Source organism: Helianthus annuus, chromosome 13 (genome assembly GCF_002127325.2).
Source record: "Helianthus annuus cultivar XRQ/B chromosome 13, HanXRQr2.0-SUNRISE, whole genome shotgun sequence".
NCBI lineage: Eukaryota > Viridiplantae > Streptophyta > Magnoliopsida > Asterales > Asteraceae > Helianthus > Helianthus annuus.
The window spans coordinates 157,372,349-157,394,098 of record NC_035445.2 but is presented as its reverse complement, the minus strand read 5'-3'; the positions used below and the strand labels follow the sequence as shown (position 1 = coordinate 157,394,098).

The following is a 21,750-nucleotide window of genomic DNA, read 5'->3' as shown; positions in this document are numbered from 1 at the left end:
CCAGCTCGTCACAGTTGTAACAAGTCCTTTGGAACGTCTGAGCTTTCTTTTTCACAACCCCTTTCTTTGGTCCAAGGTTGCTAGCCTTTGCTTTCCCTTTGTCCTTTTTCCCCTTGCCCTTCGCGCCCTTAGAGGATTTCCCATGCTCAACCAAATTTGCGCTAGCACTAGTCTGTGCAAGGCTGCGTTTTAGGGCAATTCTATTGTCCTCTTCAATCCGAAGACGAACAATAAGGTCCTCTATAGTCATCTCCTTTCGTTTGTGTTTAAGATAATTCTTAAAATCAACCCAACTAAGAGGTAACTTTTCAATCATCGCTGCCACTTGGAATGTCTCGCTAAGTGTCATGCCTTCCGCAGAGATGTCATGTAGTATAATTCGGAATTCTTGGACTTGATTCATAACTGTTTTAGAATCAACCATTTTGAAATCCAAGAAATGGGCTACCACAAATTTCTTTGTGCCAGCATCCTCCGTTTTGTACTTCTTGTCCAAGGCATCCCAAAGGTCTTTGGAAGTCTTGACGTTGTAGTACACATTATACAATGCATCTGATAGGCCGTTTAACACATAGCCGCGACATATGATATCCGAATGCTTCCACGCATCTACCGCGCACTGTCTTTGTGCGTCGGTCTCCCCTTCCACAGGTTGGGGAGCGATTTCCATTAAGAACCTCGCAAGGTTCATGGTGGTCAGATAGAAGAACATCTTCTGCTGCCACCTCTTAAAGTGTAGACCCGAGAACTTCCCGGGTCGTTCAGCGTGATTGGCCACTGTGGACGCTCCCACAGTGGTGGCGTTGAGGGGGGTTCCCATCACAACATTCGTGTTGTTAACGTTGACGTTTTCGTTCGACATGCTGAAAATTAAAATTTTAAAGTTTAGTCAAAAAATTATGATTTACGCAAAAATCAGAAGTAAACTATTAAATTTTAATTTTACCACAAAATTACTGTTTTGGCTTCTAAGTCCAACTTTGAAGACCAAAAACAGAAATTTTATAATTTTTAGAACTTACTGATTGGCTTCTAAGTCCAACTTTGAAGACCAAATCAGAAAGTTTTAGCAATTTTTATGACAAGTCTGAATTTAACCAAAATGGTTTTCAACCAAAGTCGCTCCTTTGAAGATGAAAACAAAAACAAATCTGTTTTTAAAACACAAACTGAGTGAAATCAAAACTGGTTTGAATCACAAACAGAATGGTTTTGATTACACGAACGGTTTTAAAAATTTGTTTTAAGATTGTAGGAACCGTTCGCGTAATAAAATAAAATAAACAAATTTTATTAACTAATTACAATACAGAAATTAGAAAGCTAACAACTATTACAATTACAACTGAAATAAAAGACAATACAGGAAGGGGGTAGAAACAGAAGGCCTGAGTCACGTGTACACACGCTTCCCTTAAAACAAATTCCGAGTCTCCCAAGAGTACTCGTTTTGTTTCCCAGGGTACAACAGCCGGAGCAGTAGTACTGCCGGAGTTCGCCTACAACCTGAAGGTTACCTTGATGAATGTAAGAAGAAGATTAAAAGGATGTGTGGAGAGAATTACAAGTGTTGTTGTATTGTTGGGTTTTCTTGGTGTCCTCTACAGCAAGGTACGGAGCTGTATTTATACAGCTCCTGGTTTGAAACAGCAAAAAACGAATTAAATGAGAGGTTTAAATTGCATTAAACGTCTTCAATGCAATTTAATACGTCATTTAATTCTCAGTCAAAGCCTATTAACTCGTCAGTTACGAAGCTGGACTGAAACTGCACTGTCATTCAATGCTGGAAGCTTCTGCGCGCGCAAGTCACCCTGGTGCGCGCGCGCCCAGGTCTACACGCCCATGCGCGGTGCGTCCTCTTGGCTCACTGCAATGCGCACATGCGCCACACCGGCTCAAGTCCATGCGCGCGTGCGCCACGTCACCTGTGAACCCATACGAGCGCTCCACACAGTCGCGCCGTATTGGCTCACTCTGGTGCGCTGCGCACGACACAGCAGGACCTAAGCACCATGCGAAACCGCGCGCCTCCGTGCCATGTGTACTCGCGCGCGCATGCGCATGACTGCCACGTCATGCGTCGCATCACCTACCACTTGGTCCTTGCAACCCTTGTGCTCCACCACGCGCACGCGGTCAAAAATACAAAGGCGGCTCTCAAGCGTCTCGCGGCGATGCGAGCGTGCAAAGTGCGCCATCAAAGCGCCACATTGCGCCTCATCGCCCATGCCGTGCGCGCGCGCGCGCGAGCGTGTGCGAGTTAGGGTGCTCCGCACCATTCGCGAGGACACTAGTGTGTGCTTCCATGAAACAATAAGGATGGAGAGTTCCACCTTAAATACCCATTTAAGTTCCATCTCTCCTACGATGTGGGACAAGTTGCTACTTTCCCTTTAGTTTCAGCATTGAATGTTCCAAACACCCAACTTTGAGCATCGATATCTCATTCATCTTAGCTCCATTTTGGACGTGGTTTAGTTCGTTGCGAAGCTATTCCAACATAGAACACAAACCCACAAATAAATATATAAAACCCGCTCATTTTATTATATTTATTTCTAGTCCAAAATAGGAAAAAATCATTTTCCTATATTTGTGAAAAATGCTATTTTCACCTATTTTTCCAACACATAAGACATCAATATCAGTATACCATAAAGATACTAATTATCCTGTCACATTTAATCAATAATGCACTCATAAACACAGTTTTAGGCTTGTAAAACCATTGATAATTACCAAAGATCAGTGTTAGTGTTCTAGTGACGTTATCAAGAAATATTGATCGAAAGAATGGTTTATGTAATGGAACTCGATTACAGGTCCTATCACAAGGTGATCAGGTTATTGAGGCACTCATATTATCCGGAAGTAATATGGCACTCGAATGTTTATCCCTAGATTTCATTTAACACCGCAAATAGAATGATTCCGTTTAAATCGAAAAGAAGACAGTTTCCTCTCTCCCTATGTTTTGCCATAACGATAAATAAAAGGAGGACAATTTCTATGTAACGTTGGTTTGTTTTTAAAGGAATCGGTTTTTACACATTACCAATTACTGCATCATTTATGGTAAAAAAATGGGTTACTGGATTTTATCACCCTTAACTATTGGCTATTGGCCGCTGCCACCTCCAACTATCACTTTGACATCCGCCACTTTCAAGCATGGTTGTAAAACAAGGTTTCCAAGGCCGAGTACTCCCCGAGTAGTCGCTACAAGGTAGGCTGCCGAGGCGACTTTCTTTGACTCCGCCTAATTACTCGGAATCGGTCAAACTCGGTCAACATCCACCAAAATCGTATCTAGTAGGTCAACTCGGGCCGAGTTTGACTTAAAAATAATAAAACATAATTTCTATACTTATCGTATTAAAGAATGAATAGCATTTTCACGTATTTTGTTATAGATATTAGTAAATTTATGTTATTTGACATATATTTAATTTCCAAAAACTAATTTCTTTATAATTTAACATGTCCGAGTACTCCCCGAGTACTCTCCGCCTAGGCCGAGTACTCTCAACTCCCCGGTTGACCGACTAGGGAGCGCCTAGCGACTTTTGCAACCATGCTTTCAAGTTAACACTTAGTGTGTTCTGTCACCAAGTTGTTAACTAATCACTAACTTTTGATCATGTTACTATACTTTTGGGGTATCTTAAGATCCCTAAAGCCTTTTTAAGATCCCTATGACACCCCCAAAAGTACAGTAACATGATCAAAAGTTAGTGACCAGTTAACGATTTGGTGACAGAACACGCTAAGTGTTAACTTGGGGGTGACATACGTCAAAGTGATAATTGGGGGTGTCGAGGGCCAATATTGATAAAATCTAATAATCCGAAAAAATTTCAGTTACATATGTGTGAACTCTACTAGGGGTGAGGAAAAGGAAAAACCCGACCCTACCCGACCTGACCCGAGAACCGATCAAACATAAAATACAGAACCGATTTACTACCCAAATATAGGGTCGCTTTCGGTCCATAGGTCCAAGTAGGGTTTCACCATAAAAAGAACCGAGAACCGACCCGACACGACCCGATTTTATATGAAAAATTGAAACCGATCTAAATACCTAGATACTTGAGTTCGAGTCAGGTTAGGTATATTTTCGGTTCAGTTCTCGATTATTTTCGGTCTGGACCTAAAGTTACTCACCCCCTACCCCTAGACTCTACCGATTGTATGTCAAGGGGAGAATAAACCAAAAAAGTACTCAACAGAAGCCTTCTCACCGGCGACTGCCATCGATCTGTTGCTTCATTCTTCTCCGACGGTCTTTTACGTCTTGTAGGTATTTGTAAATCTCTATCTATAACTCTCCATTTCTTCCCCAATTTCTCAATATCCCCCTTCATTTTGAGTTTTAACTTCTAAATACCTTGAACATGAAGTAGACACTAGTAGTAGAAGCATATAACATATTCAATTTCATGTTTGCGTTTTATGAATACGTTTTCTCGACAGTTGATTACCGGAACCCTAAATATCGTGTAGTTAAACCCTAATTTGTAAATCACTGTACCAAAACAGTTAAAAACCCTAGAAATCGATATTGACTAGAAGAACAGTAGATTCGCTAGTAATCGATTGAGTTTTTACCTGATTGTGGCGATAATCTTATATGTGTTTCAGCTTTATGTAATTTCCTAGCTACAAATCTCTATTGTTTTTGCAAATTTTCAGTATATCTTGGTTATTTTTGAGTTTTAACTTCTATAAAGTTGGAATATGAAGTAGTAGAAGCATATAACATATTTAATTTCATGTTTTTTTGTTTTATGTTTAGGTTTGTTCGATAGTTGATTGCTGAAACCCTAAAAATTGTGTTGTTAAACCCTAATGTGTGAAATACTGTTAAAAAACCCTAGATGTTGAACATCAGCTTGCTATATGTTCTCCAATATCGACTAGAAGTAGATTAGCTGAAAATCGGTTGCCTTTTTACATGTTAGAAGCGACGATGTGATACGTGTTGCAGGTTTATCTAAATCTCTAGCTACATGTCTCTATTGCTTTTGCAATTTTTCAATATATCTTTGTTAGTTTTGAGATTTAACTTCTAAAAACTTGAAACATGAAGTAGTAGAAGCCTTGGTTTAAAAAAGCGCGAAGCGCTCCGAAGCGTTTTGGTTCCAAAAGCTTTAAGCGAAGCTTCAAGCGCGAAGCGAGAGCTTCACGTATACGAAGCGCTCCATATTATATATAATGTTAATTTTATATATATGTATAAAAGATAGCTATCCATATTAAATATATGTATTTTATAATGTTAATTTTGTACTTCTATGCATAAATTAAAAAGTTTAAGGACCAAATGTAAACTACTGAAGATAGAGGGGGTTAAATGTTTAAATAGACAAACTATCTTTACACTTTTTAAGTAAAAAGTTTGAAGTTTCAGGGACTGAATGTAAACTAATGAAAGATAGAGGGGTTGAATGTTTAAAAACCTTAACTTATAAAAACCCTAAAAGCCTAAAAAGATACGCAGCCGCATCTCTCTTCTTCTTCCTTGTTTCCGGCTGAAAGCAACTCTGTCGCCGGAATTTGTCGCCGGATTTCACATAGGAAGTCGCTATATCGTCGATATAAGGTCGATATGTACCTTGTAAAGACTGTTGGGCTTAAAAATGGCCCAAATGGTGATCTGATTGGCTGGAGCGTCGCTTCACAACTTCATCGCTTCGCCGCTTAAAGCTCGCTTCACTTCGCTTCACGTAATGTAACGCTTCAGAGCCAAAAAAGCGTTTTTTCCAGCGCTTCATCGCTTCAAGCGCGCTTTTTTAAACACAGGTAGAAGCATATAACATACTGAATCTCATGTTTTTATGTTTAGGTTTTTTAGATATTGTGTTGTTAAACCCTGATTTGTGAATTATTGATTTACTGTAAAAAAAACCCTAGACATCGGTTATTAGCTTGTTATTTGTTCTCCGACTTCGACTAGAAGAATAGTAGGTTAGCTGGTAATCATAGGACTTTTCACATGATTAGAGCGTTCTTAAGAATGACGGTTGATCTGCTGAAGCTATATATGTTCGTATCTTTGTAGGTTATATGTTGAACTTGGTATTAGTACTAAAGTTTTGTTACAAATGCCATTGCAGGTTCTGGAGGATATAATAGTCTGGCAATCTGATCTTATATCAACTGCGATAATATGCAGGTAAGTATGGTTTATATTAATACTTGTTTTCAGCTTATCATCTTCTTACCAACAACAAACATATTATTGCCATTGATCTCTTTGTTTGGGGTTGCCTGTTTATCTGACTAGTTCATAGCTAAAGTTTTAATAGGTATTGTTGATTTATTGATTCTGTGGGTCAATTTTCTTTTATTGGTTTCTTTATTATTATGTTTAAGTTTAACTTAACGGCTTAAACTCACTCTCCAAACAATGTAATATTTATCTGTCTTTCCATTTATTTTGATAGTTTTAATAAAGAAATTTCTGAATAATGGTGTATTGGCAGGCTAGTGACAGGTTTAATATCAACTCCCAACTTGAGCACCTGCAAGCTAAGTATGTAGGAACAGGGCATGCAGACATGAGCAGATTGTAAGTTTTTTTTCTTCCTTTTTTTCATATATTTTTTATAAATAATTATCAGATATGTAATTTTTACTTCTTCTTTAACCTAAACATGTTTTTTTGGTTTTATTTTCTTTAAGTGAGTGGGCGGTTAATATTCAGAGAGACAGCTATGCGTCATACGTTGGCCATTATCCCATGCTCGCTTATTTTGCGATAGCGGAAAACGAGTCTATCGGGAGAGAGCGCTACAATTTCATGCAGGTGAACTTCATCATCAACTTTTTATAATTCTTTTATAGAGTTAATTACACAAATAGTCCTTGTGGTTTAGCGCGAATCACAGGTTTGGGTATCAACTTTTTTTAGTAACAACTTTGGGGCTTGTGATTTTAGTTTGTAACCAGTTTGGGTATTAACACTAACTTCCGTTAGTTTTTCTGTTAAATTTGTGTAGAATGACTAAAAGGGTGTTTTGGTCATTTCCTCTTAATTTAACAAAAAATTTAACAAAAGTTAGTGTTAATACCCAAACACGTTACAAACTGAACTCACAAGCCCTAAAGTTGTTACTGAAAAAAGTAGATACCCAAACCTTTGATTCGCGCTAAACCACAGGGACTATTTGTGTAATTAACTCTTTTTTTATATTTCCTTGCTTTCTTTTTTGAAAATTCTACATGCTAGGTAGGATTATCTTTCAAAACAGGATCATTCAGTTCTTTTGATTCTGCAAAAACACATATGATTTTTATATTTGTTTTGTTCGATTTTTAAAATAATGTATGTTTCAATTTCTTGTGATTATTTGCAGGTGGTTTAATTTTGTTTTACTTTTTTCGTTTTGCAGAAAATGCTGTTGCCGTGTGGACTTCCACCAGAAAGAGAAGAGGATTAAAGGGCGGTTTATTCTACATATGTGGAGGTTTAGGCTGTGTTTATGAGTGCATTATTGACTAAATGTGACAGGATAATTAGTATCTTTATGGTATACTGATATTGATGTCTTATGTACTGTTTCACTATGCACTAATGTTTTAGTTGAAAACATGTTTTTTTCAGTGTATTTTTTGTTGTTAAAATGCCAATCACTCGTTAACATTGCAATGACGGAATTATCTGTTTAGGCACAAGTCATTTTTTTAATCTGTTGTACATGTTTGTTCATTCTGAACACAGTTCCTTTTCATTAACGGCGGAGGGTAACTTAAAACGGGCTAGTCTTCCAACAAGAAACTAGAAGCCGATGGCACAAACCATATCATGTTACACTATACAACCCAATCTACGGATGTAAATTTTGCCCTACTTTTTACCTATATAACGAGTTTGCTTTTGTTTCCTCAAGTATCTTATGGATAGATGATGCTTTGCTATTGAATACTTTGTCATTCCGAGCGTGCCATATATGACAAAAGGATTATCTGTAACACCTTCTTGTGCCCCTTGGGGAACTGCATTTGTATGGGGATTTCGTATATTTCAACAGCCGAGCTACAGAGAGGGGTGGGGCAGCTTGCATCAGGCGCAAACTTGAAGCCATAAGATTTCGCTAAGTCACATGAGGCAAGTAGATGGTTTGCTAATTCAGCAATTCCCCACGAGTAACACACAAATTGGAAATAATGTCAACACCTGTCTTAGAGAGGGCCTCCATCGATCCTGTTTTTCGCAGCCCTACATTACAAAGTAATTACTCTAAAATTGAATCAAGTTTACCGAATCATGAGAACATAACTGTTGGTCATCTTGATGTCATTCGAGTTCCTTCCCAAGCAAATGAATCGAAGTTCCATTTGAGGAAGTTCCATTCCAGACCCATTTATCTTTATTTTCTAAGATAGTCACATGGTTGAGAACATCTACGCGTTGGTTCAATTCCCATTACTCCTGCTCATGTTGTAGAGATCGCTTCCAGAACCATTTCCGCGATATAGAGTTCTCATTATGAACACAATTATACATTATCTATGAAAACTTCCATGAATTACCTTTTTTTTCAATTGTAAGAATGTCATCAATAGATAAATGGATTTAAACTCTGAAATAGTAAAATCTCAAGATCATGATTGAGATCACTGAAAGTTTATCAGATCATGAAATTCTAGGATCGAATCATAATTAAATCATGAGGAGGGTAAAAAAAACCCGACCAGATTGCCATATGATCATCTTCAACGGAGCTCACAGACCCCCAAACCTCTCCTCCCTCATCTTTCCCCCCCGGTGTTGCTTGGCTGTCGCCCTCATACACCACCACTTTTTTTCTCCTTCTCAAGAACTCTTTCATCACCCTCTCACAAACACACAATCTTCTCCCCCATCGACCATTCATACACATGGACGAGCGATTCTTTCCTGAGCACCCTCTCTCTTTCACATCAGTCTTATCTCTGTTTTATCTCAGTATGCTTATCTCCACATTATGTGGGGTCAACGGACCCCATTGAAGATGGTCTTGTTGTAGATAAAATAACTAGAGAAACATAATATCCTTAAAAAATAACTAAATTTATAATTTCATCTTATATTTTTTATAGCCTTAAAATATAATTTCCATCTACACAAGTTTTATAGTTCATTTTCATTGGATATGTCCTTAATTATGTCACTTTTAATAATCTAATAATTAAAATATAAAATAATACATGATTTATTTATTTAAAATACATAATTCCTTTAGTTTTTAATAATTTAATAATTTTGAATTAATATAATATAAGAACAAAATTTAAAACAAAAATGTTAACTTCTTGAACTCTTGAAGATCACAAACCGCTTCAAAACCAATCACAACACAAATCACCAAATGGAACCACTCCAAACAACAATCAAAACCCTTATAAACACCCCAATTCAAATCAAATCCAAATCACAAGCCAAACAAATCCATGCTCAAATCATCAAAACTCTCCCAACATTCACCTCCAATCTCCTCTCAATCTACTCAAAACTCAACCTTTTACAAGAATCCATAACCCTCTTCAACACACTCCATTCTCCATCCATTCACAATTGGAAATCCATCATCAAATGCTACACATCCAATGCGTATTTCTTGGAATCTTTGAACTGTTTTGTTAAAATGCGTGCAATGGGGATATACCCAGATCACAATGTGTTCCCTTCAGTGTTGAAATCTTGTACCCAGTTGATGTTTTTCAAGTTTGGGGAGTCTGTTCATGGTTCTGTTATTCGGGTCGGGTTGGAATTCGATGTTTTTACTGGAAATGCGTTGTTGAGTATGTATTCGAAGTCGCTGAGGTTTAGTGCACACCAGGTGTTCGATGAAAGTCCTGAGAGAAAAACCGTTGTTCAAAACGGTCAAAACGAGCGTGTATTAAAACATGATAACAATACTAATAATAACTTTAAATCGTACAATGAAGTTAGTTACAACTGTCGAAATCCGAGTACTTTGAATCAAATGAGTAATCAAGATCAAGGAAATGTACAGATGCAAAATGTGAGAAAAGTTTTTGAAACAATGCCAGAGCGAGACGTTGTTTCGTATAACACACTTATTTTGGGATACGCGCAAAACAGCATGTACGATGAAGCGATGATGACGATTAGAGAGATGGGTGATGCGAAATTAAAGCCTGACGCGTTCACTTTATCAAACGTTCTTCCCATTGTTGCGGAATATATGGATGTTTGGAAGGGGAAGGAGATTCACGGGTATGGAATTAGACACGGGTTTGAACGAAACGGATTCATTGCAAGCGGATTGATTGATGTATACGCAAATTGTAAAATGGTTGAAGATTCGTATCGGTTGTTTTGTTCATTACCTGAGAAAGATTGCGTTTCATGGTGCTCTATGATTGCAGCATGTGTACAAAATGGTTTGTTTGATGAGGGTTTAAGATTGTTTCGGCAAATGTTACGTGCTAATATTAAACCCGTCCCGATCTCATTTTCCTCCGTTATTCCCGCTTGTGCGCACTTAACCACTTTACCGTTAGGACAACAACTTCATGGGTACATAATCAGGCATCGTTTCGATGATAACGTGTTCATATCTAGCTCACTTGTTAACATGTATGCTAAATGCGGCAACATCAAACTCGCAAAATGCGTTTTCAATCGTATGAAGCAACGTGATTTGGTGTCATGGACCGCCATGATAATGGGATGTGCTTCACACGGTTATGCGCATGATGCCATCGTATTATTCAAGCAAATGGAAATGGAAGATTTGCGACCGAATTCTGTCGCTTTCGTGGCGGTTTTGACTGCTTGTAGTCATGCTGGAATGGTCAACGATGGGTTGACTTTTTTTAACCAGATGGTCAAACATTATAAAATAACTCCTGAATTTGAACACTACGCTTGTATGGCGGATCTTTTGGGCCGAGCTGGGAAATTAGACGACGCTTTCGGGCTTATATGCAGCATGCCCGAAAATAAAACGGGTAGCGTTTGGTTACCGTTGCTAGCTGCTTGTAGGGTCCACAAGAATGTTGAATTGGCGGAAAAGGTTGTCGAGCAGATAAATGAATTTGATAGTGATAATGTTGGTGCATATGTTTTGTTATCGAATATATATTTTTCGGTTGGAAGATATAAAGATGCAGCAAATGTGAGGCGTATGTTGAGTAAGAATATGAATAAAAAGGAACCTGCTTGTAGTTGGATCCGAATTGGCGAAAAGGTTCATGCTTTTATCGCTGGAGACGAATCTCACCCGAATTATGACTGTATAATTAACGCGTTGGATATTCTTTTTGGACATATCGAAAAAGAGTATTTGATCACTTGTGAGTGAAATAATGTATTGGATATAAGTTACGATCGTTTATGAGTAAGTTATGCCGCTTAAAGTTGCTTTTTTCAAAACTGTTTATTTCAAAAGACGATAGGCAGTTTTAATAAGCATCCCTAAGGCGTAAACAACGTCTTAGGTATATGCGGATTGCCACACAGACAGAAGCCGATTTTGTTTAGAAGATTGTCGGTTTCAAAATCGTTCTAAGAGAGATATAAGAGATAGCAGCAGGTTTGATCATCTCAAGAACATATAGTACTCATAGGGGAGATTGTTGGTCTCAAAAGGTGACATGTTGGAAAAAGAAGGCAGACTGTTGACTTTTGAAGTCAATGAACTAGTGTTTATATTTAAATTTGATTAGATTGTGATACAGGTTTATAACATGTCTTTCTAATTCAGTAATTAGTATTTTTTTTTATTTGTTTTATAGTTCAATTTAGTTTTCAAAGTACTCTTGACAAATGTAGAATGTACAGCTATTTGTATAATTTCCATCACTTGGAGCTTGGAAAGGAGTTACATGGATATACTTTTTCTACTGGTGGAAAAACATTTTAATTTAAAATTATCAAAATTAATCTCGCCCAACAAAATGACATGTGAATTTGTTTTAATACTAGTCTATGAAGTGATATGCAGTATGGTAATTTTTTTAATGCTCTTTGTTTCGTTTTTGGAGTCGGGGCCTCTCTGAAACAATTGATAGGGGAAATGTTTGTCAACAATCCACCTTCCTCACGCCCCACCAATAATTTTGCTAGAAGTGAGATTTATTGCTTTTGGTTATTGTCGATGATTGTTTGGGAAAAATTCTTAAGGCATAAGCTTATTTCATTTTAAATCTATAAAGTATAAGGCTATGTGTTATGGGTCACATTTTTTTCACTTCACGTCACTGCTATGTAGACATGGGCTATCACTCACTTATTTTCACATTTGTGTATTGTCGTCTCACAAGGTTTCACTACGCACTACGTGTTAAAATAATATTTAAATTATATAATAAATAAAGGTTAAAAAAATTGTTAGTGTGGTTAGGTGAGGTAGATTTATTTTAGGATAAATTACACTTTTCGTCCTTTATGTTTGTATCTGATTGCAATGGATAGCCTTTAACTTTAATAATTACAGTCACAATCCTTTATTTAGAAACTCATTACACCTTTCGTCCTTTAACATTAACTATGTTAAAATTTTTAGTTAAGTATCACATGTGCTTTACATTTTACATATGAGGGTAGATTAGTCATTTGGCCCTTTTTATTTAAAACATATTTATTCATTGCAATGAATATCAACAGTCACACCACATCCAGAAACTCCAAGATCTTTTGTCTAACATGTTCCCCTTATCACAATGAATATCAACAGAAACTCCAGAAAGAATCCAACCACCTGGGCAAGAGTTTGCAAACTTTAATCTAAAATCACTAGCAAAATCAAACCCTAATCCCAATGAATCAAAAGCCCTTTGTTCGATCAGTTTCTCAGAGTAATCCATCGAATTTGTTGCCAAGATTTCAAGAAATTATGTGTCTTTTCCGGCCTCCCCATGTTTCTACCTGACAAGAGTTATAACAGCAACAACAGAAATACCGTCAACTATAACGCCGGTGTGAGCTTCTTAACCGGCGGTGGTAACGGTAACGGCATCGTCATGCCGAATGATGACTCCATGACGGTGACAGTGTGGGTAGATAACATCATATAAGACTTGATTAATAGTTCAAGTGACGTGTCCATACCTCATCTCATTCACAACGTTAGAGAAATCATTCACCCCTGTAACCCTAATTTGGCCACTCTTCTGGAATACAGACTTCGTTCATTAACAGATCCACCGAGTCTGGTCAACCAGCAGCCTGTTAATAATAATCAGACTGATAGTTTTCAACCTAGGGTTCCGGTAAGAGGAAAACATACGCAAACGACGTCGTTTCCACGTCGTAGAAGACGCTGGTAGAAGACGCCGGTAGAAGCTATTTTTGAAGCGAAACTATGGTGACCCAAATGGATTATTGGGTTTATACGCGTGAATTTATTGTAAAGTTTGAATCTTTAATAGCAGAGATGATGCAACCTGTTTTGATTTAGGGTTTGGTTTGGGGATTTGAGGGGTTTTGGATTAGGTTAGTGGGGATTGTGGTGAAGATGAAGGGAGAGAGAGACATGGTATATGTCAGTGGTGATTGATTCGGTGGTTCTGGTGGTGGCTGGGATGCGGTGGTGGTGGAGGTTGGTTGAAGATAAAGAGAGAGGGGGGTTGAAGAGAGGAAGAAGGTGACCAGAATTGACTGGATTTATGGGCATACATATATATTTTTTTAAATAAATGAGTAAAATTACCTATCTGTCCTCATATGTAAGTCACATGACTAAACTTAACTTAAAATTTTAACGTGGTTAGTGCTAAAGGACGTAAGGTGTAGTGAGTTTTTCAAATAAAGGACCATGACTGTAATTATTGAAGTTAAAGGCTATCTATTGCAATCTGATACAAACATAAAGGATGAAAATTGTAATTTACCCTTTATTTTATTGGGTCAATTTAAGAAGGAACATGTTTCATGCAATCCATGCGGATGTGTTTGGGCATATAACTAATGGTCTAACATTTTGAAGCAAACGATTGCAATTTACTTGAGGGTGTTTGAAATTGCTTAGGGTGTAGGGACTAGGGAGTGGGGGGCGGCAAACTCACTTTACCAATTAGGTGAGTAGTGGCAAACCAATGCCAAAGAAGTTTACTGATCAAACCTTCACCAATTCGGTGAGTGTTGGCCGATTTGGGGAAGGGAGGAAGGAGAGAGAGAGGGGGTATTGTGGGTAGGGTCCATTCCTATCTCAACCAATCACAACTTTTTCCTTTTTTTAAATAGTTTACTACTTCACCAAGTGTCTAAACCATTGCCAACACTTTTCACCAAAGTTTAAACACTTTTGACTGATTGACATGGCGCGCTCTGATTGGTCGGTTTTTATTTGCCACTCCAAAGTGTTTAACCACTCCTTACATCCTTATTTAACTTCAAAAGTGTACTTTTTGTCAAAAGTGCTTATTAACTTATTACTTAAATTTTTTTTTTAAATTGTTTGTATTAGCTTTGTGGTGGAAAAAGTAAAATTATCAAAAATGATGGGTAAGTTTCCATGTTTTATTACTAGGTGAGAATAGATTGGTAATTTTATGTTAAAAATACCAAAAATCATTTTAAAAAAACCATGTTTTTATAGTTTTGAAAAATATCTTTTTACACTTTTTCAAAAAGTCAACATAAAAAACATTTTTAGCAATACCAAATATATTTTTTTTAATTAATTAGCTTTTTTTTTTTTTTTTTGCCAATAACCTCTAGCTCAAGTGGTAGGAGAATTTGAGTTCTTCTGTAAAAAAGAAATGATGCACTGGTGGGCAATGATAGGAGACACAGAGAAACCTGGGTTCGATCCTTGAGCCAAACGAGTTTTATCAGTAATTTCACCGTCGTGCATGCATGTGGGTTATCGGGTTTTCCTCGGAAGTGGTGGTGGACGACCCGGGTTACTCTCGGAGTACTCCGTTTGTTCAGTAAGTGCCCTAAGAATACTCAAGATTGATTTGTTAGCGGTTAAAAAATTTATTAGCTTTTAAAAAAATTCAATAACTCAATCAGCACTAGTTACTTTCTATCTCAATGCAATAGTTAAACCGAATTCATAGAAGATTACGAAAAAGCCTTTTTAACCAGGTTTTTCTTTTCTTTTTTTTATTACTACAATCGCATTCTCTTCTCTTCTTCTACAGCCCGCTGCTCTTTCTAATTCATTGCAGCTTCACCGCCGTTTTCGACTTCTCACCGGTTGCTATAAACCGTCGGTTTTATTTCGATTCTCCCCGGTTCAAACCTACTACAACCGTCGGTTCTTCTGATTTCAATTTCAAGTTCTCTCCTGTTCTTCTCTGTTCTCACAAGGTATGTTACACTTGTTTTCTTTGCTCAAATTCATAATTTGTTAGGTTCAACGAGTAATCAAAGGCAATCTTAACAATACCCTACCTGTATTGTGTTAAATCTTCATGTATTTTAATATTTTCTACTCAATTAGTCATTATTTTTCTTACATTTACGTCATTTTCCGGATAAAAATCATATCTTTAATCATCAGATACTATTATCTTATCAAGCAGTCAATTGGGTATTTTGTCTTTTGTGTTTTCTTAGTGGGTTTCTTGAATTCTTGATTTTTGCTAACTGTAATCTTGTAGTGTGAGTATAGATTTTACTATTTTAGCTCAATTGGATTTTTTTTTCTGCTTTATGGTTTATTTATTGTGTTCTTGAAATCTTGAACTTTGTTTTCTTTAATTTGCAAGTTAATTTGGGTTTATGTTTAATAATTCTCAATCTGTTGCCCTATTTGCCTTCTAAGTTTTATCTTCACCATAGTTGTTAATAGCGGCTATAGCGACCGCTATAGGCTATGTGGCCATGCGACATAGTGTCGCTATATGGGTCATAGCGACAAATAGCGATTGTGTTTTTTTATATGTAAATAGCAATTAGATATAGCTACAAAATAGCTGGATTTATAGTATTTTGTTAAATATACATGTAAAATAGCATATATACAAGGGTACGTATAAAAGTTTTCAAAATTCTTTTTCTAGTGTAATCGCTATTTATAAAATAGCCGTCGCTATTTCTCGCTATTCGCTACGTAGCCTATAGGTGCCTTGTCGCTATTCGCTATCGACAACTATGATCTTCACTGTTACAACAAACTTGTGGTAAAAAGACTGGCAACAATTACATTAATATTGGCATATTGCAGATCATTTAAGAAACCTGGAAAAGTACGAGTCGATAATCGATGTTTTTAATTGTTACGTTTATTTTGGAAATCGCAAACCACCGTTAACTCTATCTTGACATGCTTACTGATGTTCAAGGGATCACTTCAATCAAGTGAATGAATACAAGCAAAGGATACAAATATCGCTCTAATTTCGATATTAAGTTGAATGATTGAAGAATATGCTCCGTTCGATTTTCGGTTGCGGAAAGAACTGTCGGTTTCCCAGCAACCGCCATCACGAACCAGGGTTTAGACATAACCAAAGATACAGTTTAGTTAATGTAAAACTGAAATGGGTAAAGGATAGAGTACTCGATACTGCTGTAACAGGTGAACGAGACCTCAAAGCCGCCTGTGTAATCATGTCTATCATAGCGGCTGACCCTGGCGGTTGTGTACCAATCTACCGACTTTCTGGCCGCCGGAGAGGTCAACTGGGTCTTCCCCACGACGTTAAAGTTTCAACCTTTATGAGAAAATACCCGACTATTTTCGATGAGTTTCATGTTCCCGATAGCGGTGGAACTCGTGTTCCGTGGTTTCGATTAACCCCCGATGCTATAACACTAAATCAAGAAGCCGTTCAGGTTTTTCGAGAAAACCAGAAAGATTTTCGTGATAGGGTTTGTAAGCTTCTTATGCTCACCAGAGACATGATTCTTCCTATAGCGACAATCGATCAGTTAAAATGGGATTTGGGTTTGCCGTATGATTATGTCGACTCGTTCATCCCGAACTACAAAGACGTTTTCTCGTTAACTCGTCTTTCTGACGACCGCGTTGCTTTAAAGCTTCTATCGTGGCAGAACGAGCTTGCGGTTTCTCAACTAGAAACCGATGCAATATCACAACAAACGGAAGAAGATGTTCGGACCGGTAGGTTACGTTTTCGTGTCGGTTTTCCGAGAGGATTTGGGTTAAAACGGAAATCTATCGAGTGGTTAGAAGAATGGCAAACGCTCCCGTATACTTCTCCATACACGGATTCAAGCCATTTGGACTCACGAACGGATGTTTCCGAAAAAAGAATCGTGGGTGTGTTTCACGAGCTTTTGCACCTTACCGTCGAAAAGAAAACCGAACGCCAAAACGTTAGTAATCTTCGAAAGCCGCTAAACCTTCCTCAGAAGTTCACTAAGGTTTTCGAACGTCATCCGGGCATTTTCTACATTTCCAAGAAGAACGACACGCAAACGGTTGTTCTTCGGGAAGCTTACGATGGTGATCGGCTTGTTCACAGACACCCGATTTCGGAAATCAGGAATAAGTTTGCGTGCTTGATGAAAGAAGGGTTTTTGGGTAGGAGCCGTGGGTTGTATAAGAAACACCCTGCTGCAAATTTCGGTGAAAACGACGAATTACATCAGATATGTAAGTCTGAATTATTTGAAAATGGAATTGAATCTGAAGAGGAATACGAGGGTCGTATGTTTTCGGAATATGAATCTGATGAAACCAATCGACTTTTCGAATTGTGCGAATAGCAGCTTGCATATACTGTAAGTTAGTTTGAAGTGTTGAGGGAATTTATATGAGGCATAATGGTTGACTTTTACATGTAAGTATAGTTGACTTTTTTAGCCCTTACCAGTGGAAGCTGGATTCGAACCTCGGACCTCTGCTAGAGGGACTTAAGCGGGCCGGGGCCACCCCTCTGAAGGTTAGTATCGTTATTTTGTTCATGTTAAGCATTTTAGATTTTTGAATAATGGTCACATAGTCACACTTCTATTGAACTATGTGTGAAGTCTGATGTTGCATTTTCCTGTGATGGTCCGAGTATGTGATACTGTATTGATGCCAAAATCAATTTCGTTGGAAATAAATTTAATAAAGGGTGTTCAATCTCAAATTGTTTGATTTCATTTGTTTTGATTTTTTTTAAGTTGTTTATTTGTAATGATAAAACCTTACATTGCATTATCAGATCTTGTCATGATGTATTTTAAATGTTGCTCATTTATAAATTTTGTGCAAGTTTTATATTCTTAAATATTTAGTTATGATAGGATGAAGAAAAAGAATAATTGATTTTTTCACCCATTAATCGCCGCGTTGCGGCGAACTTCTTTTGTTATTTAGTATGTGTTTACGTGTGTTTTGAAATCACTACGAAGGCGTTGCGCACGAAACCACTGACAAGAATAAAAAGAAAATATAGAAAAAACACTAAAAGATAACCGAAAGAAGATCAACCAAAAAAGTTTTATGGTAATGATGTTGTTTACTGAATTTCCCGAACCGAAAGATCTTAAGTACAAATTCGGTACCGACTTTTGGCGCCTACCGGTTTTTACCTTCATATACCGGTACCGTAACCAGTAGTTTCGGTATCGGTTGGCACCGAGCTCATCCCTACCCCTGAAACTGAAAAAAAAAAGAAATCATTAAAAGTTGAAGAAAATAAACAAAAAAAGTTGCACGATACCGTTGTTGTTCGTACGGTACCCATGATCAGAGATGAGCAAATGGTACCGGGTAGAGGTACCGAATTTCCCGAACCAAAAGATTTTCAAAATCACTTCGGTACCAACTTTTGGCGTTTTCTGTACCAGGCTGGTGCCGGTTTTTACCTTCATGTACCGATAATTGTACCATGGTGCCGTTTTCTACCTTCATGTACCGGTAACGAAGCAGACCGTACATGTATTTTCGATACAAGTACTGGTTGACACAAAGCTTATCCATCTTAAAAAGTAAAGAAATAATTATTATTTTAATATAAAACAATAAAAGTATTAAAAAACTATATATATTTACTATAATATTAAAAATTATAGAGTTAATTGCCAAAATCGTCCCTGAGGTCATTTTCGTCCAAAATGACACTTTTGTACCAAATTGCCCCCAACATTTGTAACTTTTTGCCATTTTCATCCAAACCACTAACTTAGTTTATTTTTTCTGTTAAGTTGAGGATATTTGGATGAAACTGACAAATATAAAACCACAGGGATGATTTTGGCAATTTACTCAAACTCTTTTAAATTTCTTTTATTTAATTAATTTTGTTACATATATAATAAAAAAGAATATACATGCAATTTTTATATGAAAAAAATAATAGCTTTGTCACATAATTTTTATAAATTTTCATCCAACCACTAACTAAGTTAATTTTTCTATTAAGAAGAAGGATGTTTATAAACTAAGACATAAATTAATTTCTAATTTTTTATATAGATCAGTTTTGTAAAAAAATAAAATCTACTTAAACCTCTAAATTTTATAAAACTAAAATGTTGGTGACCTTATTGAAAAAGGTCAAATAAAAAAAAATCTTATCATATGTACCAAGTTTGTAATTCATCTTCTACTCTTTTATTTCTACCAACATATTTCCTAGGTACTCAACACATTTAAAAAATATGTTAACGTTTTACAATTTTTTTCTATCTCTACAACTGATCAATACTAAAAGTTGTAATCGATTGTTATGTGTTGCACACCAATGACATTTTCTCTTTATAAAACTGATTTATTAAAGAAGCTATAAATTAATCTTTGCCTTAATCTATAAAATTTAAAACATCCTTCACCTTAACAGAAAAAATAATTTGAGTTAGTGATTTGGATGAAAATTTATAAAAATTATGTGACAACTATTAATTTTTTTTTTCCTAAAAACTCCGTGTATATTTTTTTTATTATATATATGTAACAAAAATAATTAAATAAAAGAAATTAAAAAGGGTTTGAATAAGTTGTCAAAATCGTCCATGTGGTTTTATATTTGCCAGTTTCATCCAAATATCATCAACTTAACAGAAAAATAAACTAAGTTAGTGGTTTGGATGAAAATGGCAAAAAGTTACAAATGTTGGGGGCAATTTGGTACGAAAGTGTCATTTTGGACGAAAATGGCAAACGTACCCAAACCTCAGGGACGATTTTGGCAATTAACTCAAAATTATATTCTGTTATTAGCATATAAAATATATATAATATGCTGTTACTTACTGTTCATTACCTTATGTTTTTAATATATAGGTAATATAGGTAATATATAGGTAATGTGATAGTTTTATAATATACTGCACATGCATGATGTGAATAATAACCATAATTAGTGTAACTGTAATGCACAGCCCTCATACCGACCAATATTGTCCGCCTTGCTCCCAAGTAGCTCATGAATTTGGTTTCAGTGTGATTACGTAAGTGAAAACTTACAAGGAGGTCTCCCCTTTTTGAATTGCTGCACCCTAGCATGCTTAACCGGTAGTTATCTTTTCGTTCACAACTTAACGCCCAAGACGTGTTGTTGGGTATTTGAGGTCGGGTGTTCCTTGTGTCTTAAGTATCAAACAGGATCTGCTAAGGTGTCAAAGTTACATGGTGTGAGAAGATAGCTCATGTTGGTGGTTGATTGCTGTCATGTGATTGTTAAATTGTTAGTTGGTAATTTTTTCAAGTGATTTTGACATGCCCTTCACACTAGCACCTTGCTAGGGTGGTGTATAGTCTTAGCAATGATTAAGTCTAAATGCACACAATTAAAAAAAGAGTTAACTGCCATTTCCATCCCCGTGGTTTGTCCAATTATATCAGTCCAGGCCAAATTTCAAATTTGTACCATTTCTGTCCCTGACATTCATGAAACATGCCGGTTCCCTCCAAAAACTAACGTCTGTTATGCCAGTTTGGTCCCTGTGATTTGTCCAATTATGCCAACAGGTTTTAGCAGACGTTAGTTTCTTGGACGGAACTAACATGTTTCAAGAATGTTAGGGACGGAAATGGTACAAATTTGAAATTTGGCCTTGACTAGGATAATTAGACAAACCTCAGGGAAAAAAATGGCAGTTTTACATAGGGTGGTCAGTGGTGTATAGTCCTAGTAATGATTAGGTTGTGGATTGCTGTCATGTGATTGTTAAATTGTTGGTAAATTTTTAAGCGATTTTGACCTGCCCTTACATACACGTGTATATACATATAGACCAACACATATATACATACACATACGTACTGCATACATATATACATGCACAAACATGTCATAATTGTTGTCTTACAACATTTAAATCTATTTTTTTTTGTAGTTTTCTTAGCCAACAGACAAGCGAATTGGACGCGAAGGGTTGATCTGGGATTTCCGTACCAAAAAACCGTAATCTTAACTTCGCCTCGGCTTTTTTTTTTTTCAAATCCTCTCTCTATACAGTAGCTGGTAACATAAAGTATTTCACAGTTTAGAGAGTGTATTAGATAGAAATTCAAATACTGTCATTTACTGGGATCATCTTGCATTCCTTAATCATGTATTCCCTCAGCTCATAAACCTTTTTACTGCTACAATCTTACTTTTTTTTTTCTTTTCTCCATTATCATGTATTCCCTCAGCTCACTGCTCATAAACTTTTTTACTGGGCCCCGCTAATTGACAACCAATCGGATTTCTTGTTTTTTCAATTTATTTTCTTTAAATATTATTTTAGTGGGGGTGTTGGGTAGTTATTACTTGTGAAGACATTGCACACTAAAGGTGAAAAAAGTGAGTGAGAGTTCATGACTACGTGACACTAATGTGACACACACTTTATAACGTGACGGCTAAATCACTTCAATCATCTGACACGACACAAAA

The 21,750-nt window shown here is 36.7% G+C and overlaps 3 protein-coding genes across 7 annotated transcripts; all 3 read left to right on the top strand.

The window, feature by feature from the left end:
• Positions 1-4,159: 4,159 nt before the first annotated feature.
• On the top strand, positions 4,160-7,616 carry LOC110899956 (uncharacterized protein At4g14342). 2 transcript variants are annotated; one of them, XM_022146853.2, is made up of 5 exons: positions 4,160-4,306; positions 6,123-6,181; positions 6,492-6,577; positions 6,691-6,814; positions 7,401-7,616. In XM_022146853.2, exons 2-5 carry the CDS (start codon positions 6,176-6,178, stop codon positions 7,446-7,448), a joined length of 264 nt encoding a protein of 87 aa, XP_022002545.1. In that variant the 5' UTR covers positions 4,160-4,306; positions 6,123-6,175; the 3' UTR covers positions 7,449-7,616. The 2 variants fall into 2 exon arrangements, with proteins under 2 accessions (XP_022002545.1, XP_035837576.1); XM_035981683.1 differs by having other exon boundaries at positions 4,171-4,302.
• Positions 7,617-9,311: 1,695 nt separating this feature from the next.
• Positions 9,312-11,742, top strand: LOC110899954 (putative pentatricopeptide repeat-containing protein At3g23330). The gene has a single exon (XM_022146852.2). It carries the CDS (start codon positions 9,360-9,362, stop codon positions 11,319-11,321), a length of 1,962 nt encoding a protein of 653 aa, XP_022002544.1. The 5' UTR covers positions 9,312-9,359; the 3' UTR covers positions 11,322-11,742.
• Positions 11,743-15,095: 3,353 nt separating this feature from the next.
• Positions 15,096-21,485, top strand: LOC110899953 (protein WHAT'S THIS FACTOR 9, mitochondrial). 4 transcript variants are annotated; one of them, XR_004876423.1, is made up of 4 exons: positions 15,096-15,277; positions 16,255-17,659; positions 17,752-17,820; positions 21,206-21,485. XR_004876423.1 is itself a non-coding variant. In XM_035981682.1 (2 exons), the coding sequence occupies exon 2, from the start codon at positions 16,340-16,342 to the stop codon at positions 17,642-17,644; it is 1,305 nt and encodes a 434-aa protein (XP_035837575.1). In that variant the 5' UTR covers positions 15,096-15,277; positions 16,255-16,339; the 3' UTR covers positions 17,645-18,110. The 4 variants fall into 4 exon arrangements, 1 of the variants encoding a protein (XP_035837575.1); XR_004876421.1 differs by having other exon boundaries at positions 16,255-17,820; XR_004876422.1 differs by having other exon boundaries at positions 16,137-17,820.
• The last annotated feature ends 265 nt before the right edge of the window (positions 21,486-21,750 follow it).

What these genes read in the sequence shown, in the direction of transcription:
- LOC110899953 (XM_035981682.1), top strand. Translation starts at nt 16,340, where the DNA reads ATGCTCCGTTCGATTTTCGGTTGCGGAAAGAACTGTCGGTTTCCCAGC.
- LOC110899954 (XM_022146852.2), top strand. Translation starts at nt 9,360, where the DNA reads ATGGAACCACTCCAAACAACAATCAAAACCCTTATAAACACCCCAATT.
- LOC110899956 (XM_022146853.2), top strand. An exon ending in CATGCAGACATGAGCAGATT is followed by an intron (nt 6,578 to 6,690) that starts GTAAGTTTTTTT and finishes ATTTTCTTTAAG; the next exon opens with TGAGTGGGCGGTTAATATTC. An exon ending in AGCGCTACAATTTCATGCAG is followed by an intron (nt 6,815 to 7,400) that starts GTGAACTTCATC and finishes TTCGTTTTGCAG; the next exon opens with AAAATGCTGTTGCCGTGTGG.